This window comes from Equus asinus, chromosome 25 (assembly GCF_041296235.1).
Source record: "Equus asinus isolate D_3611 breed Donkey chromosome 25, EquAss-T2T_v2, whole genome shotgun sequence".
Taxonomy (NCBI): domain Eukaryota; kingdom Metazoa; phylum Chordata; class Mammalia; order Perissodactyla; family Equidae; genus Equus; species Equus asinus.
Window position 1 is genome coordinate 29,933,391 of NC_091814.1, and position 25,173 is coordinate 29,958,563.

The following is a 25,173-nucleotide window of genomic DNA, read 5'->3' on the forward strand; positions in this document are numbered from 1 at the left end:
GGTGGCTCCTGCAGCATTAGCAGCATTGGAGGAGAGGCCTGTTCAGCAATAGTTTCAGCAGTGAGTGCAGGGGCCTCTGCTCTAGTCCAGGAGGAAGGGCAGCTCCCTGACCTCTGGTAACACTGCCTTCCTCCTTTTGCTCTTCCTGACCTTCCAACATGTTTATATCCTATTATCTGCACGAGATCCCTCGCCCCTTGAACTATCTAGAGTGGTTTTTTAAATTTCTATGGCTCTGGAGGCAGGCAGACTTGGGTGCCAGTCTTCAGTGTGCAAGTTAGTATCTGTTTAATCTTGAAAAGTTATCTAACCTCTCTAAGATTCATTTTCTCTGTAAAACATGGAAAGAATAGTAACAACTTGAATCCTTTGTTTTAAGGACTAAGTGCACACATAACCTATATTAGGTCCCTAACCAGAGAAATCACTCTTTACATATTAACAATTATTATACCCAGGAGCAACTGACAGATGACAGAGGATGGAGGTAGTAGAATGTGCAGAGACTTGTGTTTATAGGAATCCCAAAGAAACTTCATATTCCTTGCCGGGATTTAGCTTTGCTTCTAAATTTCAACCCACACATGTACACAGACACATATACACACACCTTCTTTATTTCATATTCCCCCCTAAGAAAATTTACTCATTCACACTGCTCCCCAAAAATCCTTCCCCCAGAACAAACACTCATCTCCTCATCCTCCTACAACTCATGTCATTCGTAGGCCCTTCAGAGCCGCAGTCAGACTCACCCCTGGAGCAGCTCGGCAGCTCCGGCACCCATTTGTTTTGGGCCTGGCATCGCACACTGGAGGGTCCTTTCATGACAAAGCCGGGCTGACACCTAAACTCCACGATTTCATTTAAGGGAAAGAAGCTTCTGTTCTCAGACACCCTGATTCCATTTTCAACGTCTGGAGGCGTGCACGTATTAGGTACAATGCACTGAGGGGGAGGGCCGCTCCAGACGCCAACTTGATTGTCGAGGCTGGTGCAGTATATTGACGGCTGACCGATGAGGTGAAACAGCTTTATCCTTCTCTCTCTAGGATTGCAGTAATAGGTCACCACCGTTCCATATGGAAAATATTCTCTGTTGGTGCTAATGAAATCTCCATTGGCGATGGCTGGGGGTGGCCCACAAGGAATACCTGGGAAAAGGTACAGCAGTTTAAATAACAGTGAATTAAAGTAACTAGTGAGAGAAATCCAGTGAGTCACTAAGCTGTAACTATTTTTGCATTCATTAATTGATTTTAATCTTTGCTAACACGTAGATCAGTTTTCAAAGTCGTAATTTTGGTGGGCATAATAGTATGTGCTCTACCTTTCTTACTTATATCATTTCCTGTAAAGATATGCATTTATTAATACAATCCACATTCTTTACTTTTAAATAACTTTTGGTCATATTATTATACCATAGTTTACACAATTTTCCCCCTACTTTTTCCATTTGTCTTAATTTTCATTTTTGTTATTAAGTGAGTATAGCTTTTTTAAAAAATAAAATAAAAAGACTCTTGCTAAAAGAAAAAGTATACGGGAAGAGAAACAACACAGATATGCAGCAGTAGGAAATAGAATTAGAATATATTTGCATATATGTGAGAACATTTATGAAACTATAGACTACTATATGTTAAACATTTTGAAAATCTAAATGGTATAAAGGAAATATAAATTACCAATATTCATTCAAGAAGATATAGAAAGCTAGAATGGACCAAGAACCTTGTAAGAATAGAAAAATTATTTCACATATAAGTTCTATCAAACTTTCAAGTAACATACTTCCATATGTAATTTCAAATGTTTCACAAGATATAAAAGATAGAGAACTTATGAACTCATTTTATCAAGCCTATGTTTCATATCACAACATGACACCCATGTAAAAGCGATCATCTATTAGTCCACAAAAAACCCTCAATCCATTCGAAAATGTAGAAGTGGGACATAGTACATTTTATTTCTATAATACTATATAACTAGGACTAAGTAACTTCAACCAAAACTCCAAAACACTTGAAATTAAAAATCAACATTCTTAAGGAAGCTTCTGCGTTGGTTAATGGTAGTCTCAATAATTCAAATCACACATTACTTCACCCCTTCATGCCCAGCTAAGAAAGACTAGAAATGTTGGATAAAATATAAAATATATCTGTGAATGCCTCAGGAAGCTAACAAACTAGTGAAGTATTGCTGGACCATGATTTGGCAGAAGATGAAAATCCAGGTGAGAGCCAGATTTTTGGGCTGCTTTTTCCCTGGGAAGGTTAGCTGAATCAGGAGCAAACATCTGAGTGGCTGAGTAAAATCTGATAGTCCCATGGAGTCAAGGGACAAAAATTAGAGTCCAGGGCCTGCAGAAGTTGAAGCCCTGGTGATACCTTCTGATGTGTACTGGAACCTCGAAGAACTAGGTCCTGGGAATCAAGATTACTGGAATTATTCTTCAATAGGTGGCCCACAAAAATCATAGTTTCTGAAATTGAGTTAAAGTGGTCTCAGATTGCTAGCGTCCCCAGGGTACCTGGTAGAAACAACAATAACAACAAAAATCCTTTCTGGAAGAAGATTAGTCATCTAAGACCTTGAATTTATTTCTACAGAAAAGGGGTTTCCAAATACAGATGGTCCCTGACTTACGATGGTTTGACTTCCATTTTTTTGATTTTATGATGATATGAAAGTGATATGCATTCAATAGAAACCATAATGTGAATTTTGATCTTTTCCTGGGATAGAATATGTGATATGATATTCTTTTATGATGCTGGCCAATGGCAGTGAGCCACAGCTCCCAGTCAGCCATGCAATCATGAGAGTAAACAATCAATACCCTTACAACCATTCTGTACCCATACAACCATTCTGCTTTTCATTTTCAGTATAGTATTCAATAAATTACATGAGACATTCAACACTTTACTATAAAACAGGCTTTGTGTTAGATCATTTTGCCCAACTGTAGGCTAATGTAAATGTTCTGAGCATGTTTTAGGTAAGGCAGGTTAATCTATGATGTTTGGTAAGTTAGATGTATTAAATGAATTTTTGACATGATATTTTCAACTTAAAGTGGGTCTATGGGGACATAATCCCATCATAAGTCAAGGAAGATACGTATAATTCCTGATATACTGGCAAAGATACCTAGGTACTTAAAAAGATAAAATAATACAAATAAGGACCAGTGTAATCATTAACAATAGAACTGATGCATCAGGATTCTATATACTGGAATTTTCACTCACAGATTTAAAATAACTGTTTACTATTCAAGGATAAAATACACAAAATTTAAACTTTTGGTAAGAATTAGAAACAATTAAAAAGTACAGGGAAAATTTTGAAAGGAACCAACTAAAAGTTCTGTAATTGTAAAATACAATTACTGAAATTAAATATTTGGATAGGATTACTAGCAGGTTAGACACAGTTCTAAAAAATCAATTAATTTGAAGCTAGGACAGAAGAAAATATCCAGAACAAAACACAGAGAGACAAGAGGATCAGAAATACAGACAAAAGAGTAAGAGACTTATGGGATAGAGGTATAAGCCCTAGCACATGTTTAAGTGAAATCCCACAATGAGAAGAGAGAGATAACAGCATAAACAACATTTAAAGAAGTAATGACAGAATTTTCCAAAACTGATGAAAGACATTGTCAAACCACAGATTCAAGAAGCCATACAAATCTAAGCAATACAAATACAAAGATATCCCTACCTAAACACATCATAGTAATATTGTAAAAAATCAAGAGTAATCAATTTTAAAAGAAGCCAGGAGACAGTTGAAAACTTTCAAAGGAACCATACTTGGAAAAATGTTTAAAGAATTTATTGCCAGAAGACCTACAATATAAAAATGCTAAAAAACAATTATTCAGGCTGAAGGAAAATAGTGTTATACAGAAATGATAAAACTGCAATATGGAGGAAGTGAAACAGAAAGAGGTAATGTGTGGATAAATATAAATAACTACTGTTTTTATAAAACCAAAACAATAATGTCTTGTGAGATATTTAACATATGTAAAAGGATGACAGCAATAAGAAAATGGCAGGAGGGCATAACTGAAGTTAAACTGCTATGGGTCTTGCATTGGTTGGCAGTTGGTAAAAGTTCTAGTTAAGTTATGTGTAATAAATCAAAGATGTATATTTTAGTCTCTACAATAAGCATTAATAAGAAAATATGAACTTCCCTCTTATAACTGCATTTTCCGCATCCCATAAATTTTGGTATGTTCCATTTCAATTTGTCTCCAAGTATTTTTTGATTTTTCTTTTGATTTCTTCTTTGACATGTTGATTGTTTAGTAGCATGTTGTTTAACTCCATATATTTGTGAATTTTACAGTTTTTTGTGTGTAATTAATTTCTAGTTTCCTACCATTGTGGTCAGAAAAGATGCTTGATATGATTTCAATCTTTTTAAATTTGTTAAGATTTGTTTTGTGGCCTAACATGATCTATCTTGGAAAATGTTCTATGTGCACTTAAAAAGAATATGTATTCTGTTGCTTTTGCATAGAATGTTCAGTAAATATCTGTTAAGTCCATCTGGCCTAACGTGCCATTGTAAGGCTGATGTTTCCTTATTGAGTTTCTGTCTTGATGATCTATCCATTGATGTAAGTGGTGTATTAAAGTCCCCTACTATTACTGTATTGCTGTCTATTTCTCCCTTTAGGTCTGTTAATATTTGCTTTGTATATTTAGGTGCTCCTATGTCGAGTGCATAAATATGTACAAATGTTGTATCTTCTTGTTAGGTTGACCGCTTTATCATTATGTAATGTCCTTCTTTGTCTCTTAGAACAGTCTTAGTTTTAAAGGCTATTTTGTCTAATATAAGTATAGCTACTCCAGCTTTCTTTTGGTTTCAATTTGCATGGAATTTCTTTTTCCATACCTTCACTTTCAGTCTGTGTGTCTTTACACCTAAGGTGAATCTCTCATAGCAGAATATAGATGGATGTTCTCTTTTTATCCATTCAGCCACTCTATGTCTTTTGATTGGAGAATTTAGTCCATTTACATTTAAAGTAATTATTCATAGGTATGTGCTTATTGTCATTTTGTTAATTGTTTCCTGGCTCTTTTTGTAGTTCCTCTCTATTCTTTTCTTCTCTTGTTCTCTTCCTTTCTGGTTTGACTTTTTTTAGTGGTATGCTTATATTCCTTTCTCTTTCTCTTTTGTGTATTTAATATAGGTTTTTGCTTTGTGGTTATCACGAGGATTACATATAACAACTTATATCTATAACAATCTATTTTAAGTTGATACCAACTTAGGTTTGATCCTATTGTAAAGCTCAATATTATTATTCTCCCCCACTACATTTTATGTTTTTGATGTTACATTATACATCTTTTTAATTTATGTATCACTTAATTATTTATTGTAATTATAGTTATTTTTAGAACTTTTGTCCTCTAACCTAGCTTTATAAGTGATTAATTCACTACCTTTACTATATATTTACCTTCCCAGTGAGGTTTGTTCTTTCATATGTGTTCTTGGTACTAATTAGTGCCCTTTCTTTTCAGCTTAGAGAAGTTCCTTTAACATTTCTTGTAAGGCTTGTTTCATGGTGATGAACTCCTTTAGCTTTTGCTTGTCTAGAAAATTCTCTATCTCTCTTTCACTTCTGAATGATAACTTTGCTAGGTATAGTATTCTTGGTTGGAAGTTTTTTCTTTCAGCACTTTGAATGCAGGCATACCTCTTAGATATTGTGGGTTGTGTTCCAGACCACCACAATAAAGCAGATATCACAATAAGGCAAGTCATACAAATTTTTTAGTTTCCCAGTGCATATAAAAGTTATGTTTACATTATGCTGTAGTCTATTAAGTGTGAAATAGCATTATGTATAAAATAACAATGTATATACCTTAATTAAAAATACTTTATTGCTAAAAAATGCTAACTATCATCTAAGCCTTAAGTGCCAATAGACTTGCTTAACTCAGGATTGCCACAAAACTTCAATTTGTAAAAAATGGAATATCTGTGAAGCACAAAAAAAGAGTGAAGTGCAATAAATTGAGGTATACCTATAAATTGTGTCACTCTCTTCTGGTCTGCAAAGTTCCTGCTGAAAAAATCTGCTGATAGTCTTATTTCGGGGGGCGGGGGGAGGTCCCTTGTATGTATCAAGTTGTTTTTCTCTTGCTGTTTTTAATGTTCTCTCTTTATCTTTACCTTTTGACATGTTAATTATAATGCGTCTTGGTGTGGGTCTCTTTGGATTCCTCTTATTTGGAACTCTCTGGGCTTCCTGAATCTGGATGTTTGTTTCTTTGCCCAGGTTAGGGAATTTTTCAGCCATTATTTCTTCAAATAGGATTTCAGCCCTTTTCTGTCTATATTCTTTGTCTGGGAGCCTTACGATGCAAATATTAGTCCATTTGATGTTACCCCGTAAGTTCCTTAAGCTATCTTTACTTTTTTTCATTCCTTTTTCTTTGTGCTGCCCTGCTTGGGTGAGTTTCTCTGTGTTGTCTTTGAGTTGACTGGTTCTTTCTGCTGCCTCATTTAGTCTGTTGTTGAACCCCTCTAGTGTACTTTTCAGTTCAGTTGATGTATTCTTTAACTCTGTGACTTTTATCTGGTACTGTCTTATATTTTCCATCTCTTTGTTGAAGTCCTCACTGTGTTCATCTATTCTTCTCCCTAGTTCAGTGAGCATCTTTATGACCATTACTTTGAACTCTTTATCAGGTAAATTACTTATCTCCATTTTATAAAGGTTTTTTCTGAAGTTTTATCTTGTTCTTTAATTTAGAACATATCCTTTGTTTCTTCATTTTGCTTGACTCTCTCTGTTGGTTTCTATACAGTAGATGAAATAATCACCTCTCCTAGTCTTGAAGGAGTTGCCTCATGTAGGTAATGAACCTTATTGTTCAACTCTGCCTCAGGCTTGATATGCAATGTACCAAAATGTATGAGATGCAGCAAAATAGTTCTAATAAGGAAGTTTATAGTGACTGATGCCTATCTAAATAAACAAGAAACATCTCAAATTAATAACCTAACTTTACATCTCAAAGAACTAGAAAAAGAACAAACTAGGAACAAAGTTGGTAGAAGGAAAGAAATGACTAAGATTAGAACACAAAAGATGAAATAGAGACTAAAAAGACAATAGAAAAGATCAATGAAACCAAGAGCTAGTTCTTTGAAAGGTAAACAAAATAGACAAAGCTTTAGCTAGACTCACCAAGAAAAAAAGAGAGGACTCAAATAAATAAAATCAGAAATGATATAACTGATACCATAGAAAGACAAAGGATCATAAGAGACTAGTATGAACAACTAAATGTCAACAAATGGACAACTTAGAAGAAATGGATAAATTCCTAGAAACATACAACCTACCAAGAATGAATCATGATGAAACAGAAGATCTGAACAGATTGGTTATTAGTAAGGAGATTGAATTAGTAATCAAAAACCTCCCAACAAACAAACTTTTCCAAGAAACAGAAGAAGAAAACACTCTTAAAAACTCATTTTAGGGGGCTGGCCCCATGGCTGAGTGGTTAAGTTTGTGTGCTCCACTGCAGGCGGCCCAGTGTTTCATTGATTCAAATCCTGGGCGCAGACATGGCACGGCTCATCAAGCCACGCTGAGGCAGCATCCCACATGCCACAACTAGAAGGACCCACAATGAAGAATGTACAACTATGTACTGGGGGGGCTTTGGGGAGAAAAAGGAAAAAAATAAAATCTTTAAAAAAACCCCTCATTTTACAAGCCCAACACTACCCTGATACCAAACCAGACAAGGATTCTACAAGAAAAGAAAATTACAAGTCAATGTCCCTGAGGAATGTAAATGCAAAAATCTTCAACAAAATATTAGCAAACTGAATTCAACAATGCCTTAAAAGGATAATAGACCATGATCAAGTGTGATTTTTTCTAGGAATGCAAGGATGGTTCAATATCTGCAAATCAGTCAACTTGATACCACCTTAACAAAACAAAGGATAAAAATCATATGATAATCTCAATAGATGCAGAAAAAGCATTTGACAAAATGCAACATTCATTTATGATAAAAACTCTCAACAAACTGGGTATAGAGGGAATGTAACTCAAAATAATAAAGGTCATATATGACAAGCCCACAGCTAACATCATACTCAAAAGCTTTTAGCTTTTCCCCTAAGATCAGGAAAAAAGACAAGGATGCAGACTCTCACTGCTTTTATTCAATATAATATTGGAAATCCTAGCCATAGCAATCAGGCAAGAAAAAGAAAGAAAAGGCATCTAAATTGGAAAGGAAGAAGTAAAACAGTCACTATTTGCAGATGACATGATGTTATATATAGAAAATCCTAAAGACCCCATCAAAAAATTGTTAGAACTAATGAACGAATTCAATAAAGTTGCAGGATACAAAATCAATACACAAAATTCTGTGTGTTTCTATTCACTAATAATGAACTATCAGAAAGAGAAAGTAAGAAAACAATTTCATTTACAATTGCCTCAAAAAAAATAAAATATCTAGGAATAAATTTAACCAATGAAGTGAAAGACCTGTATATTTAAAACTACAAGACATGAATGAAAGAAATTGAAGACACAAATAAATGGAAAGATAGTCTGTGCTCATGAGTTGGAAGAATTAATATTGTTAAAATGTTCATACTACCCAAAGCAATATACAGATTCAATGCAATCCCTACTAAAATTCCAATGGCACAGAATAGAACAATTTTTCACAGAAATAGAACAATCCTAAAATTTGTATGAAACCATAAAAGACCCAAAAATCCAAAGCAATCTTGAGAAAGAAGAACAAAGGTGGAGGCATCATATCATTTCAAATGATATTACAAAGCTATAGTAATTAAAACATAAACATTAAAACCATAGTATTGGCATAAAAACAGACACATAGATCAATGGAACAGAATGGAGAGCCCAGAAATAAACCCACATGTATATGGTCAATTAATTTATGACAAAGAAACCAAAAATATGCAATGTATAAAGGACAATCTCTACAATAAATGGTGTTTAGAAAACTGGACAGCCATATGCAAAAGAATGAAACTGGACCACTATCTTACACTGTGTGCAAAAATTAACTCAAAATGGATTAAAGACAAGATGTAAGACCTGAAACAATAGAACTTCTAGAAGAAAACATAGGTGGTAATCTCCTTGACATAGGTCTTGGCAATGATTTTTTGAATCTGATAACCAAAGCAAAAGCAACAAAAGCAAAAATAAACAAGTGGGATTACATTAAACTAGAAAGCTTCAGCACAGCAAAGAAAACCATCAACAAAATGAAAATATAAAGAACTCATACAACTCAATAGTAAAAAAACAAGCAATCTGATTGAAAAAATGGACAGAAGGGAGCTGGCCTGTTTGCATAGTGGTTAAGTCCGTGTGCTCTGCTTCAGTGGTCTGGGGTTCACAGGTTCAGATCCTGGGGGCAGACATTGTTTATCAAGCAATGCTGTTGCAGGCATCCCACATATAAAATAAAGGAAGATGGGCACAGATGTTAGCTCAGGCCCAATCTTCCTCAGCAAAAAGAGGAGGATTGGTGGTGGATGTTAGCTCAGGGCTAATCTTCCTCACAAAAAAAAAATGGGCAGAAGAGCGAAATAGACATTTTTCCAAAGAAGACATACAGATGGCCAACAGGCACATGAAAAGATGCTCTACATCATTGATCATCAGGGAAAAGCAAATCAAAACCACACAAGATATCACCTCACACATCTTAGAATGGCTATTATCAAAAAGACAAGAAATAACCAGGGTTGGTGAGGATGTAGAGAAAAGAGAACCTATGTGCACTGTTGGTGGGAATGTAAATTGATGCCGCCACTGTGGAAAATAGTATGGAGGTTCCTCAAAAAATTAAAAATAGAGCTACCATATTATCCAGCAATTCCATTTATAAGTATTTATCCAAAGAAAACACTAATTCAAATAGATATATGCACTGTCATGTTCACTGCAGCATTACTTACAATATCCAAGATATGGAAACAGCCTAAGTATCCATCAATGGATGAATAGATAAAGAAAATGTGTGGAAGAGCTATATATATAGTGAAATATTATTCAGCCATAAAAAAGAAAGAAAGCTGGCCATTTGTGATAATATGGATGGACCTTGAAGGCATTATGCTAAATAAAATGTCAGAGAAAGACAAATATTGTATGATCTCTCTTATATATGGAAAATTTTAAAATTTTTAAAAATTTTAAAAAACAAGCTCATAGATTCGGAGAACAGACTGGTGGTGGGCGGAGTCAAGGGGGTGGGTTGGGAGTATGGGATGGGAGAAAAGGGTAAACTGGTTTGTTTTTTAGTTTAAATGAATATGAAATTTAAAAAAGAAAATAAAATATAACTAAAAAGGTATTGAGAAGAAAAAATGGAATAATAAAAATACTTGATTAATTTAAAAATATGAGAAATGGGGAATAAAGGAACACAAAACATATGAAACAAATAGAAAATCAATAACAAGGGTTTTGACTTAAACATAGCTATGTAAGTAACTATATTAAACTGAAATGTTCTAAACACTTCAATTAAAAGCAAAGATTTTCAGATGGAATAAAACAACAAAACCTGACGAGATGATGTTTACAAGAGATAAACTTTAAATATAGGACAAAAAATGGCTAAAAGTAAAAGATATGAACATATGTAATACACTTTCTTTTCCAGGGCATGTGTGACATTTTACCCAAACTGTCCATATTCTGGGCCATCAAACGTGTCAATAAGTTTCAAAGGATTAGAATGATAAAAGAATGATAACTAGAAAATCGTAAATGTTTGGAAATTAAGTAACATTCTTCTAAATAAACTATGAGTAAAAGAAGATACCGAAAAGGAAATTAGAAATTTTTTTTATATAATAGTAGTATAAATATAAAGATTGTGAGAAGCAAATAGAGCAGTTTTAGAGAAAAAAAATGTAGGTTTAAATGTATAAATTAGGAAAAATGAAAGTTGAAAACAAATTATCTAAGTTTCCATATCGAGAATTAATGAGCAGAGAAGAACATAAAATTAAGCTCAGAGAAAGTAGAAGAAAGAAAACAATAAAGCAGAAATCAATAAAATAGAAAAAGTCATACACTAGAGAAAATCAGCTAAGTTAAAAGTAGTTTTTTAAAAAGCTTAATAAAATTGATAAAGGTCTAGTAAAAGTAATCAAGAAAAAGAAATAAAAAGGTGTTACCAATATCAAGAATTAAACAGGGATATCACCACAGATTCTATAGACATCAGAATATAATGAATATTATACCAATGATCTAGAAAATGTAAATGAAATGTATAAATTCCTTGAAAAACACAACTCACCAAAACCTATTCAATAAGACATTAAAAATCTAAAAAACTTTATAGCTATTAAGGAAATTGAATCAGTGAATAAAAACCTAACAACAACAAAAATTCAAGTCCAGTTGCTTCACTGCTGAATTCCTCCAAATATATAAGGAAAAGTTATATTAATGTTACATAAATAATTTCAGAAAATAGAAAAGAATGAACACTTTCCAAAACATTTTATGAGACCAGCATAATCTTGATGCCCAAACCTGATAAAGGCATTAAAAGAAAAGCAAATTAGAATTCAACATCTCTTGAGAAAATAAATGTAAATTTTCTAAACAAAATATTAGGAAATTTAATCCAGCAATATTTTAAAAGGGTGGTGTAATGGTCTAAGTGGGACTTAGATTGACTGATTTTGAAATATTAAACCAACTTTAAAATACTGGAATAAAAAATATTAGCAATCACACACACACAAACACACATACACGTCACACACAAGATAATCATCTATTACACATCATGATGAAGATGGGTTTATTCTAGGAATTCAAAGCTGGTTAGCTTTCCAAAGATCAATCAACGTAATACATTAACAGAGTGAAGGAGAAACAGATATGATCATCTCAATAGATGCAGAGTGATAAATTACAACACATATTTATGATAAATTTTTTAAGCAAATTAGATATAACAGGGAATTTCCTTAATCTGATACAAGATATGTACCAAAAACCTACAGTAAACATCATGCTTTACAATGACTATTAAAAACCCAATGTCATCTCTTCCATTCTACGTTGTACTGGAGGTGCTAGCCAATGCAATAATGCATTAGAAATAAATAAAAAATACAAGAAAGGGTTAAAAATGTGATAATTACAGATGACATAATTGTTTATGAAGCATATTCTTTTGGATAAACTATTTAATTTATAAGCAAATTTAGCAAGATTGCTGAATCCAAGTTCAAACGATTGCATGTCTAAGAAATAAACAAAATGAAATTTTAAAAATAATATCTAGGAATAAATCTAATGAAAGATGTGCATGATTTCTATGATGTAAATTGACAAATAATAGTGAGAGAAATTTAAAAAGACTTCAAAAATGGAGGGATATATTATGTTAATGAATTAAAACTCAAAAATGGAAATATGTTAATGGTCCACAAATTGATCTACTGAGTCAATAGAAACTCAATGTAAATTCAAGTAGGATTCTTTTTGTGGAAACTGACAGGCTGACTCTAAATTTCACGTGGAAATGCAAAAGACCAAGAACCACCATGTAAATCTTGAAGAAGTACATGGTTAGAGGGTATATACCACGAGATGTCGAGTCTTAATATAATACTGTGGTAACAAAAACAGTGTGGTAGATAAACCAATGGGACAGAACCTCTCTGGAATGAGGGCCACATATAAGGTCACCTGATTTATGGCTATTGTATTACTGCATTGTGGTATACAAGGAATTTTTTTTTTAATAAATAGTATTAGAACAGTTGCCTATCCATTAGGAAAAAAACAAAAACAAGAAAAACAAATACACTGACCATACTCCACATTATACAAAAAATAAATTTGCGATGAATCACAGACTTAAGCATCAAGGATAAAATGATAGGAAAAGATTTCTTAAGCAGAACAGAGAAAGCAGTAACTAAATAGAAAAAGACTTATGAGTTTGACGGTATAAAAATGTATAACTTCTATCATTAAAAGACATTATTCTGGGGGCTGGCCCCGTGGCCGAGTGGTTAAGTTCGCGCGCTCGCTGCAGGCGGCCCAGTGTTTCGTCGGTTCGAATCCTGGGTGCAGACATGGCACTGCTCATCAGACCACGCTGAGGCAGCGTCCCACATGCCACAACTAGAGGGACCCACAACGAAGAATATACAACTATGTACCGGGGGGCTTTGGGGAGAAAAAGGAAAAAATAAAATCTTTAAAAAAAAGACATTATTCAGGAAGCGAAAGGACAAGTTTTAGCCTGAAAGAAAATATTTATGTTACATTTATTGGAAATTCTGAGAATATGTAAAGAACTTCTACAAAACAATAAAAGATACACAAACTAGTAAACATTGGACAAAAGTTTTGAACAGACACTTCACAAGCATATGAAAAGGTGTTCAGTATCATCACTCACTAGGAAAATGCAAATTAAAACCCCAGTGAGCCACCAGAATAGCTAAAATTTAAACAACTGATAAATACAAAATTGGCAAGGATGTGGATGCTTCTGGTGGAAGTGTAAATTTGTACAACCACTTTATAAAATCTTTTGGCAGTATCTGGTAAAATATATATATGATAAATGTCTTTACATGTCATTAAATGCTTCTCCATGTTATCTTTTTTTATGCCTGAATAACATTCCAGTATATAGATGTATTTCTTCTAATTCTTTATGGCTATTTTGTGTTTGTTAGGGAATTCTCTGTCATCATTTTTAACATGTCTCTTTCCCTCTAGTGGGTTATTTCCAAACAATATTTTGAAACGTAGTACATTTAGGTTATTTTAATATTTTACTATTATAAAGAATGCTACAATGAAGAGTTTACAGTGAACTCCTTGCAAAAATCTGTCTTTATTTCCTAAGTGTAAATCCTAAGAAGTGGGTCAAGCATATGCCCACTCTTGAGGCTTATAGTACACAGTGCCTCTCAAGAGCATTTGTTGAACTATTGGTGCCTGAGAGTGCTGATTCCTCCATGGCTTCACCAACCTTGGAGAGTATCATTTTTAAAAAATCTTTACTAATTTGCCAAGCAGAATGATCATTATACTGAGTATGACAGAACCAACGTAAGTCCAAATTAATTGAAGTAAAAATAAAGTTGGAAGGCTTTTATGCACTTAAGTGCCCAGATTCAGAAAAGACATATCCAAGGCTAAGGAAGAACTTAAGGAAACAGTTGTCAGGAACCCCACAGGTATTTTTGAGAACATTACAGTTGTCTTCAGCTAGCCGAAGGACAGAATGCACAAAAAGAATTTAATTAAGATTTTTATAACTCGGGGGGGAAACTCACAATCTATTGGTAAAGGTAATAGGAAGGAATATTTCAACTCACTCTCACAAACAGGTGCTTCATTATCCCAGATGACAGTATTTCCTGAGATGATGCATGTTGTAGAGGAGTGACCAATGAGTCGGTATCTACAGGCAAAGAATAATAAATGTTATGTTCTAAATACATAGTTAATCTCCCTGCTTAAATTGCTGCTTACAAAGGATTACAATCTTGGAGAATACAGAAAGACAATTTCCATTTGTCAAAGTACTATCACTTTCCCAAATTTTACATCTTTATTTGGACCTTTTAATTTTCTTCTTCCTGCATTCTAAACTAGATGGGATCTCTCTTCTTTCTTACCTTATGGCACATTTTTATATAAATCTAAGGTGAATAAGATTCATCAAACTAGAACCAAAGGAAATCTAAGCAGAACAAAAAGGGCTTAACACTTATTTCATTTTTAAAATGTTAAAGGCAGAAATTTTTAGTTAGTATGCCACAAACTGCTCAAAGTATGCCATAAAATTTGGAAAATTAATGACATTTATTTTTACTACAACTGAGACTCTCTGTAGTGATGGAAGGCTGGGCTGAACCATTCATGAGAACTAGTATGTATAGAGTAGGGCCAAACTTGATACTACTAGAAATTAAGAGGAATAATGCCAAATAACAGTCAAGTGTTATTTGATATAGCGGAGAACTTTGCCTTATGAATATATAAGAAAATACGGCAGCACAAACTTTATTCAAACAGCAAAACAGGCCAAATGGAGATCAACAGTGGATGTTTCTAAAGAAACTGGAAGAACTGTTACATTGAAGTAGTGATTGTGTTGTATTTATTAATGTCTTCGGTTTGTTTTTGTTTTTTAATGACTTCCAGTACACCACCAAAAATGAGAATATTCTAAGTTGTATTGCAAACACACATACGCACAAATAGGGAACAAGTGGAGTAAAGGAAGTCTGCAGTCCTTCCACAACGTGTGCTTCCTCTGCCTGCCTTGAGCAAAGAATCATGGAGACCTCTCTGGCTTTTGACCTCATAGAGGTTACTTCTTAAAATGCTCTCTTGGATTTTCTAATCATGAGGGTTGGGTTAGAAATGGTGAAGTAAGTTGAGTTGGCAGTTCTCTCTATACTGTTGTTTAGTGTTGTAGTAATGAACACATCATGAATCGGTTGCATAACTTTGTATTCACTGGTTAAGAGACCCTAGAAGAATGCTTCAATTGATTAAACTGGTCTCCCAAACTAGATTAAGCAATTGAGCAAATAATAGACCTCTTCTCTTTTGGAATTTTTAGAAAGAAATAAAGCAGAAATAACATGCCTCTCGTTTTAAGAGGAATCTGGAATTTTTATATCCATTTCAATAGACTGGATCCTTTACATCCATCCTGTCTTTTTGGGACTCCTGGGGAAGGGAGAGGGAGTCGTATAGCTAAGCCATGGTTCAGGAAAAACCATGACCATTTCATTACCAGACACCACATACAGCCTGTGGGTAAACACGCCCACACATTTGAGAATCTTCTAGAGCTTAGAGTGGAATAGTAAGGCCCTGGGATATTAATGCTATTTACATTTTCCTTCTTTTTTAAATCTATACACACATGAACCAGGTAGATGAGTTAAGAAAAATGAGGGAAAAAACCCTGTGAATTATTTAGGTTAGCACATAGAAGTCTGTGGTAAAAAGCCCCTCCAATTGGCAATTTAGTAGTAACTTTAGAATAAATCTTTGTATTTTGAGATAATTATAGATTCATATGCAGTTATAGGAGATAATACAGAGATATCTCAGTACCCTTTACTCGATTTCCCACATTGATAACATCTTGCAAAACTACTGTACAGTATTAAAACCAAGATATTGATATAGATACACCACCAATTTTGTTCAAATTTCCTCAGTTTTATTTGTACTAATTTGTGTGTGTATTTGTACTAATGCATATGTATTTACATCTAGGCAATTTTTAATAGACTATTTTTAAGAGCAATTTTAGGTTCAGAGCATACTGACCAGAAGGTACAGGGGTTTACCATATGCTACCTGCCCCGAAAAATGTATAGCCTCCCACATTATCAACATCCCCAATCAGAGTGGCACTTTTGTTACAACTGATGAATCTACATTGACACATCATTATCACCCACAGTCTATAATTTACATTAGGGTCTACTCTTGGTGTCGTACATACTATGGGTTTAGACAAATGTACAGTGACATATATACACCTTTGTAGAATCAGAGTAGTCTCACTGCCCTAAAAATCTTCTGAGCTCTGTCTGTTCATCTCTCCCTCCTGTGAAGCTCTGGCAACCACCAATCTTTTTACTCCATAGTTTTGCCTTTTCCAGAATGTCGTATAATTGGAATCATACAGTATTTAGCCTTTTAAGATTGGTTTCTTCCACTTAATAAAATGCATGTTAGTTTCCTCCATGTCTTTTCCTGATTTAATTGCTCTTTTCTGCTTTCCAGAGTGGATTTATCATTTTACTTTCCTATCGGCAATGTATAAGTGATCAAGTTCCTCTATACTCTGCTAGCATTTGGTGTTTTCACTATTTTTTATTTTAGCCATTCAGATATGGGTGTGGTATTGCCCATTGTTGTTTTAATTTGCATTTTCCTAATAGCTAATGAAGTTGAATATCTTTTCATGTGCTTATTTTCCATTGGTATATTCTCTTCAGTGAAATTCTGTTCACAACCATACTGGGTTCAATAGTGTGCCCCCAAATTTATGTCCACCTGAAACCTCAGAATGTGTCTTTATTTGGAAACGAGTTCTTCACCGATGTAATAGAGTTAAGATGAGGTCATACTGGATTAGGGTGGGCCCTGATCCAATGACTGGCATCCTCAGAAGAGGGAAATTTGGACCCAGAGACACACAGAGGGAAGACGATGTTAATACATAGAGAGGCAAAGCCATGTGAGGACAGAGGCAGAGATTGAAGTGATGTGTCTATAGCCAAGTGATACCAAGGATTGCTGGCAACCACCAGAAGCTAGGAGAAAAGCATAGCATGGATTCTCCCTCAGAGCCTCCAGTAGGAACCAACTCTACCAACACCTTGATTTCAGACTTATTCGGTTATATTCTTAACCTGCTGTGAGTTTTTATCATGAATTGGTGTTGGATTTTGTCAAATGAATTTTCTGAGTCAATTGATACGACCATATAATTTTTCTTTTTTAGCCTGTTCATGTGGTTGATTATATTGATTGAATTTTTTTTGTTTTTTGGGGGGTTTTTTGCTGAGGAAGATTTGCCCTGAGCTAACATCTGTGCTAGTCTTCCTCTACTTTATATGTAGGTGGCCACCACAGCATGGCTGATGAGTGGTGTGGGTCCACGCCCAGAATCCAAACTGTGAACCCGGGCCACTGAAGTGGAGTGCACTGAACTTAACCACTATAACTCAGGGCCAGCCCCTACATTGATTGAATTTCGAATGTTAACTCGATCTTGCATACCTGGAATAATTCCCACTGTGGTCATTGTATGCAATTTCTTTAATATATTGTTGGGTTTGATTTGCTAATATTTTATACTTACAAGAAAATTTTCAATGAAGTATTAGCAAATCAAATCCAACAATGTATAAGAAAGAATCATATACAATGACCAAGTGTGATTTATTCCAAATATGCAATTAATATTTTTACAGATTTAGAATTCATAGTTAAGTTCTTTTCTTTCATTACTTGAAATAGGTTGTGCAATTTCCTTCTGGTCTCCAATTTTCAGATCAGAAATCCACTGCTATTCAAAGTGATGGTCCCCTATAATATATCCTTTCTCTCTGGTTGGTTTCAAGATTTTTTCAAGGGAATTTGTAATTACTTGTCAAAGCAACTTTATGATGGCTGCTTTTAAATCTTTATTAAATAATTCCAACATCTAATTCATCTTGGTATTGGCATTAGTCGATTGTCTTTTCTCAATCAAGCTGGGGTTTTCCTGATTCTTGATATGGTTTTTCTATTGTGTCTTGAACATTTTGGATATTATATTAGGTGACTCTTGATCTTATTTACATCTATTTTTGCAGACCATCACCCTCTTTGGGTTAGTGCATAGATTCTGGACTATTTTTGTGGGTTTTAATTTCAGTGACAACTTAGTCTTCTGAGTCTTGCAATGCTATTCTGGTCTGCTTCATTCTTCGGGCTCCACTTAAATTCTCCATGTATCACTGCTGATGCTGCCTGTGTGAATGAAGGTGCTTCCCCGGGCTGCCTAGTGTCACTAGGTGGAGAATGGGAGATGTTCAACCCTTGGCATGGAGTGTAAACTCTCTTGCTTGTTCTCTGGCTACCTGGTGAGCATGGGCACCCACTCCATCTGTCTTAGTGCCACCAGGGGAGGGAAGCATCTATCTAGGCTGCCTTTTGCTGCTGGGTAAAAGACCACAAGACATGGGTCTGCAAGGCTTTCTCCTACTTGATGGAGAATCAAGAGACCCTGAGCATGGTTCACCTTCTACCACTGGGTTGGTGGCTCACTGCCATGGGTGTAGGGTTGAGAGACACTGGACTTGGTTTGCCTTGTGCTGCTGTGTGGAGGGCTGGGACACTGGGCCTTCTGATATTCCTGGTATGAATATAGGGACCCTCCTGCTGCTGTCTTGAAGTCTAGGCCTTGACATCCAGGCTCTGCTGATGCTGCTATTGCAGGCAGAACAGTGCCCACTGCTGCTGGCTGGTGTGGGGCTTGAGATGTGTGGGCTCACCCAAGTTCTGCTGTTGACACAGCTGCTGGTGGACTGGGTCCTGCTGCTTCCCATGGGTGTGAGATATGGGAAGGATGGCCTCCCCCAATCTTCAATTTCTGAAAATATTTAATAGAAAGTTCCAGAAATAAGTAATTCATGTGTTTTAAATTGCTAGCACCATTCTGAATAGCATGATGAAATCTTACACTGGCCAACTCTGTCCCACCCAGGATGTGCATCATTCCTTTGTCCAGCACATCCACACTGTATACTCTACTCCTCCATGAGTCATTTAGTAGCCCTCTCTGTTATCAGATAGACTGACATAATATCACAGTGCTTGTGTTCAAGTAACCCTTATTTTACTTCTAGTGGCCCCAAAGCACAAGAGTAGTGATGCTGGCAATTTAGATATGCCAAAGAGAAGCCATAAAGTGCCTCCTTTAAGTGAAAAGGTGAAAGTTCTCAACTGAATAAGGAAAGAAAAAAAATTGTATGTTGAGGTTGCTAAGATCCAGCATAACTTTTCTTACAGCATATTGTACAATGGTCCTATTTTATTAGTTATCGTTGTTAATCTCTTACTGTGCCTAATTTATAAATTAAACTTTATAATAGGTATGTATGTATAGACAGAAACAGTATTCATAGGATTCCGTACTACTCACAGTTTCAGGCATCCCCTTAGGGTCTCTGAACATATCCCCTATGAATAAGGGGGGACTACTGTACCTATTCATTGTAAAAAAAAAAAAAAGTGAAAGATACAGAAAATCTCAGTAATGGGAAAAAAATTATCCAAACTCTTTCAGAAATTAGCATAGTTAATGGTTTAGAGTAGTGCTTCTCAAAAGTTTTATTTGCATTGAAATCACTTGGGGATCTTGTGAAAATGCAATTCTGATTCAGTGGCTATGAAGATTCTGCCTTTCTAACAAGCTCCCAGAAGATGCTGACCTTGCTGGTCTGTGAACCATACTTTGGGTGGCAAGGGCTTGGAGTAAATCCTTTCAATCTTTTCTGTTAAGAGAGATACACATATAATGTGGATATCAGCTGCCAGATAGCTGAGGTTAAAGTGGACCGGGACCTATAATTTACAGTTGTGTGAGAGGCCTCCACCCCCATGATTTCTGTGCATCCTAGGCCTTACTTCCCCCCACTTCTCTCTGCTTCCATGCTCCTGTGTCCATCCCTGCTGCCTTTGGGTTCTGCACTACATTTAATCTAGCAGTAAAGCCCAGGCTTTTTGTGGGTTTCCCCCCAAAATCCACTTGATCAAAGTATTTTCTATTTCATTTTGGGGAAGCTTTAGGGAGGTGTTACCCTGGGGAGTGGATGCCATTAGGCATTTCACTCCATTCCTCACTTGACTTTCTACTCCCTTTTTGGAATAATAAGCAACTCCTTCCCCTTGCCTTGCACAGAACAGCCCCTTTGGGGTCTCAACTTCTTTAAATATAATGTTTATCCTAAGAGGAATTCAGGTTAATAACTTTTTTTCCATCTTGTCATGTACATAGGTATTTATGTATGTATGTATCTTCATTTCAGAGAATATATATATATTCAGAATGAGTCACACTACATTATTTTATAACCCATTTTCATTATATAAACTATTGTTGGGTAGCACACCTATATCCACCTTTCAGATGTCCATTTGAGAGTTTTAGTGAGACTGACACTGGCCACTCTATTAGCCCTACCTGCCCAGGATGAGTTCTCTGATTGGTGAGTTTGGGAGAAGGAATAGGGCAGCTCATCTCAACCTTTTGCATCTTGCAACCTTTTCCCACTTTGCATGACTGCAGAGAGGATGCATTCTGGCTTATTCTCTGCTATGTGCTAAGGAGCTTGCCCCTACCCCTGTGATGAATGGGGGTAGGGGTGGGTGGGTGCAGAAAGCCTACAGTTTTCCAGCGGTAACTGATAACAGGCAATTACATTTAATTTTAGGATTTAAAAAATTCGTGTATTTAGCTCTGACCTAAAGATATATTCTCAATTCATCTCTTTTAGCAATAAAGATAGAACTTGAGCTTCATCTGTCTGGTTCCTCAGTTGGTCCAGAAATCCAGTGGTGAAGATGTGTGTATTATTTATTGGAATCCCTCAAGCTGCAACAAATATATTATGTTCAAGTTCCAACATTTTTTTTTTTAAGGAAGATTAGCCCTGAGCTAACATCTGCTGCCAATCCTCCTCTTTCTGCTGAGGAAAACTGGCCCTGAGCTAACATCCGTGCCCATCTTCCTCTACTTTATACATGGGACACCTACCACAGCATGGCTTTTGCCAAGCAGTGCCATGTCTGCATCCGGGATCCGAACCAGTGAACCCTGGGCCAGAACATATGAACTTAACCACTGCATCACCAGGCCGGCCCCTCCAATATTTTTATCAGCAGAATAATATTCCATCACATGCATGTACCATGGTTTAGTTAAATAACCCCCTATTGTTGAATACTAGGATGTTTTCCAACCTTTCCAAGCCTCAGTGTCTAAAAAACTTCAAAAAGGAAATGATTGACGTTTGACTCCTGAGCAAAAGTATATTGCCTAAACTGTGTTAAATGGTGTAAATTTGTATCAATTTATGCTACTACTTGGAGTTTAAGTCAATACCCATTTCCCTGAACTTCATCAACACCAACTGTAGGTAGGGACTTTTGTCTGTTTTGTTTACTGCTACATCTCCAAATTCTAGAATAGTACCTATTCTTTGTATTTGTAGGCTCCGAATAAATATTTTTGGATTGAATGAGTGATCAAAATAGCATATTATTGTTATTTTAATTTGCATTAATTTCATTATTAGCAAGGCTAGACGTTTCCACAGGTATTGATGATTTGTACTTTTTTTTTTTTGAGAAATATCAGCCCTGAGCTAACTACTGCCAATCCTCCTCTTTTTGCTGAGGAAGACTGGCCCTGAGCTAACATCCGTGCCCATCTTCCTCTACTTTATATGTGGGACGCCTACCACAGCATGGCTTTTGCCAAGCGGTGCCATGTCCGCACCCGGGATCCGAACTGGCGAACCCTGTGCTGCCAAAGCGGAACATGTGCACTTAACTGCTGCGCCACCGGGCCAGCCCGTGTGCTTTTTTCTTTTGTTAATTGCCACTTTGTATCTTTTGATCATTTTTCTATTCAGGTGTTTGTATATTTTTTGTAAGGGCTTTTTGTATATATATTTTCTCCTTTTTTGTTTCTAATTAATTCGTTTTTAATGTTTGTATATGTGTCAATTGTGTTAACCTCTCTATGGATTCTGCCTTTGCTTGAAATGAACTCATTAACTTGGAATGATCCTAAATCAGATACATATTTTTTGAATTTTTCATTTAGTTTTATTTAGGTTTCACTTATAACATAACTCCTTGTAACCCCTTGATCTATGTAGGATTTATTTTGGTGTATGAAATGAGCTAAGGATCTAACAATATTTTAATTAAAGATACTAGTTTGCTTACTATTTTGAAATGCTATATACCTTTTTTTATAAATTTGGGTCTATCTCTGGACTTCGTATTCTGTTTTTTTGAGTTCTCTATTTTAAAATATAGCATTATAATATACTTAAATTTATTTTAACTTCATAATCTGTTTCAATATCTAGTAATACTTGCCCCTTTCATTATTGTTTTTTGAAGTAAAGATATTGAGGATTTAAATAATAGAGACTGACTCCCTTTTAAAAGATTGCTTTTCAACTTTGTACTCTACAGAGAATGTACTTTTCTCTTTTATTCCATAGATTATTCAAGAGAATTAACAGACGTGCTAGGTAGAAAATTTTCATGTAAAAAAACTTCATAAATTTACTGTACATTCTGATTACAATGAGCATGATCTCATTTTTGTAAAATCCATTTCTTTTTTTCCCCCTAAATATTGGTACCTGAGCTAACATCTGTTGCCAATCTTCTTTTTTTCCCCTTTGTCTTCTCCCTAAAGCCCCCCATACATAGTTGTATGTTGTAGTTGTAGTCCCTCTGGTTGTGGCATGTGGGAGGCTGCCTCAGCTTGGCTTGATGAGCGGCGCCATGTCCGTGCCCAGGATCCGAACTGCAGAAACCCCAGGCAGCCCAAGCGGAGCCCGAAAACTGAACCGATCAGCCACGGGGCCAGCCCCGTAAAATCAATTTCTAAAAGGGAAAACCAAAAATACTCCCAAGTGTGCTTCCCTACACACACTTATGTAAAGAACTTGTAACATTTTCTTCCCTCTATTTTGCTACATGGATTAATTTTTCTATTTTTGTTTATTCAGTTGGAAATTGTAGTTTTTTAAAATTTTTATTCTACTGTGATAACAGCCATTAAAAATACATACAAATTTGTCTTCTCCATTTTTGAGGTCAAGAATGATACATTAACTATAAGTCCAGTACTTGAAAAATTTTCCTCAACTGCTAGCTTTCTTGCTATACTCTTTGATTTTAGATATAATTACTTTTTTTTTTTGGAGGAAGATTAGCCCTGAGTTAACTGCTGCCAATCCTCCTCTTTTTGCTGAGGAAGACTGGCCCTGAGCTAACATCCATGCCCATCTTCCTCTACTTTATATGTGGGATGCCTACCACAGCATGGTGTGCCAAGCGGTGCCATGTCCACACCCAGGATCTGAACTGGCGAACCCCAGGCCACCAAAACAGAACGTGCAAACTTAACTGCTGCACCATTGGGCCGGCCCCATGGATATAATTACTTTTTAAAATTCTTCTGTAAAGAAGTAATCTTATTTTACAGTAAATGAAACACCCATATTAAAAATAGTTTGATTCTCTATGTTTTATAAGTTTTATATCTCATCGATAATTTTTTAACCCGCATCATTCTAATTTTTGAATTGTTATTTTGGGTTGACTGACTGGAGTTATCTTTTTTCATAAAACAGATCAGCTTGATATAATTTGTTAGCTCTGTTTTGTCTGTCTGTTACTCTTCCATATAAATGATAGCTTGGCTGTTATAATTTAAGGCACAATCAAAACACTGTAATTTAGTCTTGAATGTTAGGGAACAATGCTTCTATTCCATTCATGATGTTTCCTTCCTTCTTGCTTTCAGATCAAATCAAAAATCTTGGAGTCATCTATATTCTTTTTTTAATTTCAGACTTAATATCTGGTCCATTCAGAAATTTTGTCACCTCTACCTTCATAACATATGTTGAATACAATCACTTCTCACCACTCTCACTCTAGTCTAGGGTATCTCAACCCAGGCAGTATTGACATTTTGGACCAATGATTCTTTGATATGAGGATAATGTTCTGTGCACTGTAGCATGCTTAGCAGCATCCCTGGCCTCTATCCACTAGATGCCAGTAGCACCTTCTTAGTTGTGACAACCAAATATGTCCCCAGAGATTGCCAAATTGAGAACCATTGTTCCAGTTCTGGATGGGGTTATCTTTCAACTAGACAAGATGATAAACTTTAACTAGTCTCTCTCTTTTATTTGTCCTCCAACAACAAATCCTTCATATGACAGCTAAAGTGAGTCTTTAAAATTGTAAATCAGATCATGTCACCCCTCTGCTTTAAAGACCCTCCAGTAGCTTCCTGTCAAATTTAGATTAAAGTCTGAAGTCCTCACTGTGGTCTGCATAGCCCTCCATAACCTGGCTCTGGCTGTTCTTCAGACCTCTTTTCCTATCACTCTTTTCTTCACTCACTCTGTTGGAGTCATACTGGTTTCCTAACTGAACGCTCACAACTTGAAGAACATTCCTCCAGCAAAATTTTGTTCTTGCTATCAGCAATGACCTTCCCCCATATGTCTCAGTCCCTCACTTTGTACAAGTCTCCAAATTTTATTGCCTCAGAGTTACCTTCTCTGACTATTCTATATATAATAGCACCTGCATTCTTCCCCTGTGACTATTCCCTCCACTTACATATTTTTCTTCATAATGGTTATCACTCTCATATTACAATATGTATTTGTTTGCTATTTGTTTCCCCCACAACAATTTAAGTTTCATTAAAGATAAACTTTCTTTTGTTAACTAGTATA

The 25,173-nt window shown here is 35.5% G+C and overlaps 1 protein-coding gene across 1 annotated transcript in view; it reads right to left on the reverse strand.

The window, feature by feature from the left end:
- LOC106842726 (complement receptor type 2-like) overlaps nt 1-25,173 on the reverse strand; it is a 143,879-nt gene that overhangs the window by 61,219 nt on the left and 57,487 nt on the right. Inside the window, exons 24-25 of the mRNA XM_044758450.2 lie at nt 14,458-14,543; nt 756-1,154 (exon numbers count right to left, since the gene is read on the reverse strand). Of these exons, the coding sequence (XP_044614385.2) occupies nt 756-1,154; nt 14,458-14,543 (485 nt within the window). The remainder of the gene's footprint in view (nt 1-755; nt 1,155-14,457; nt 14,544-25,173) is intronic.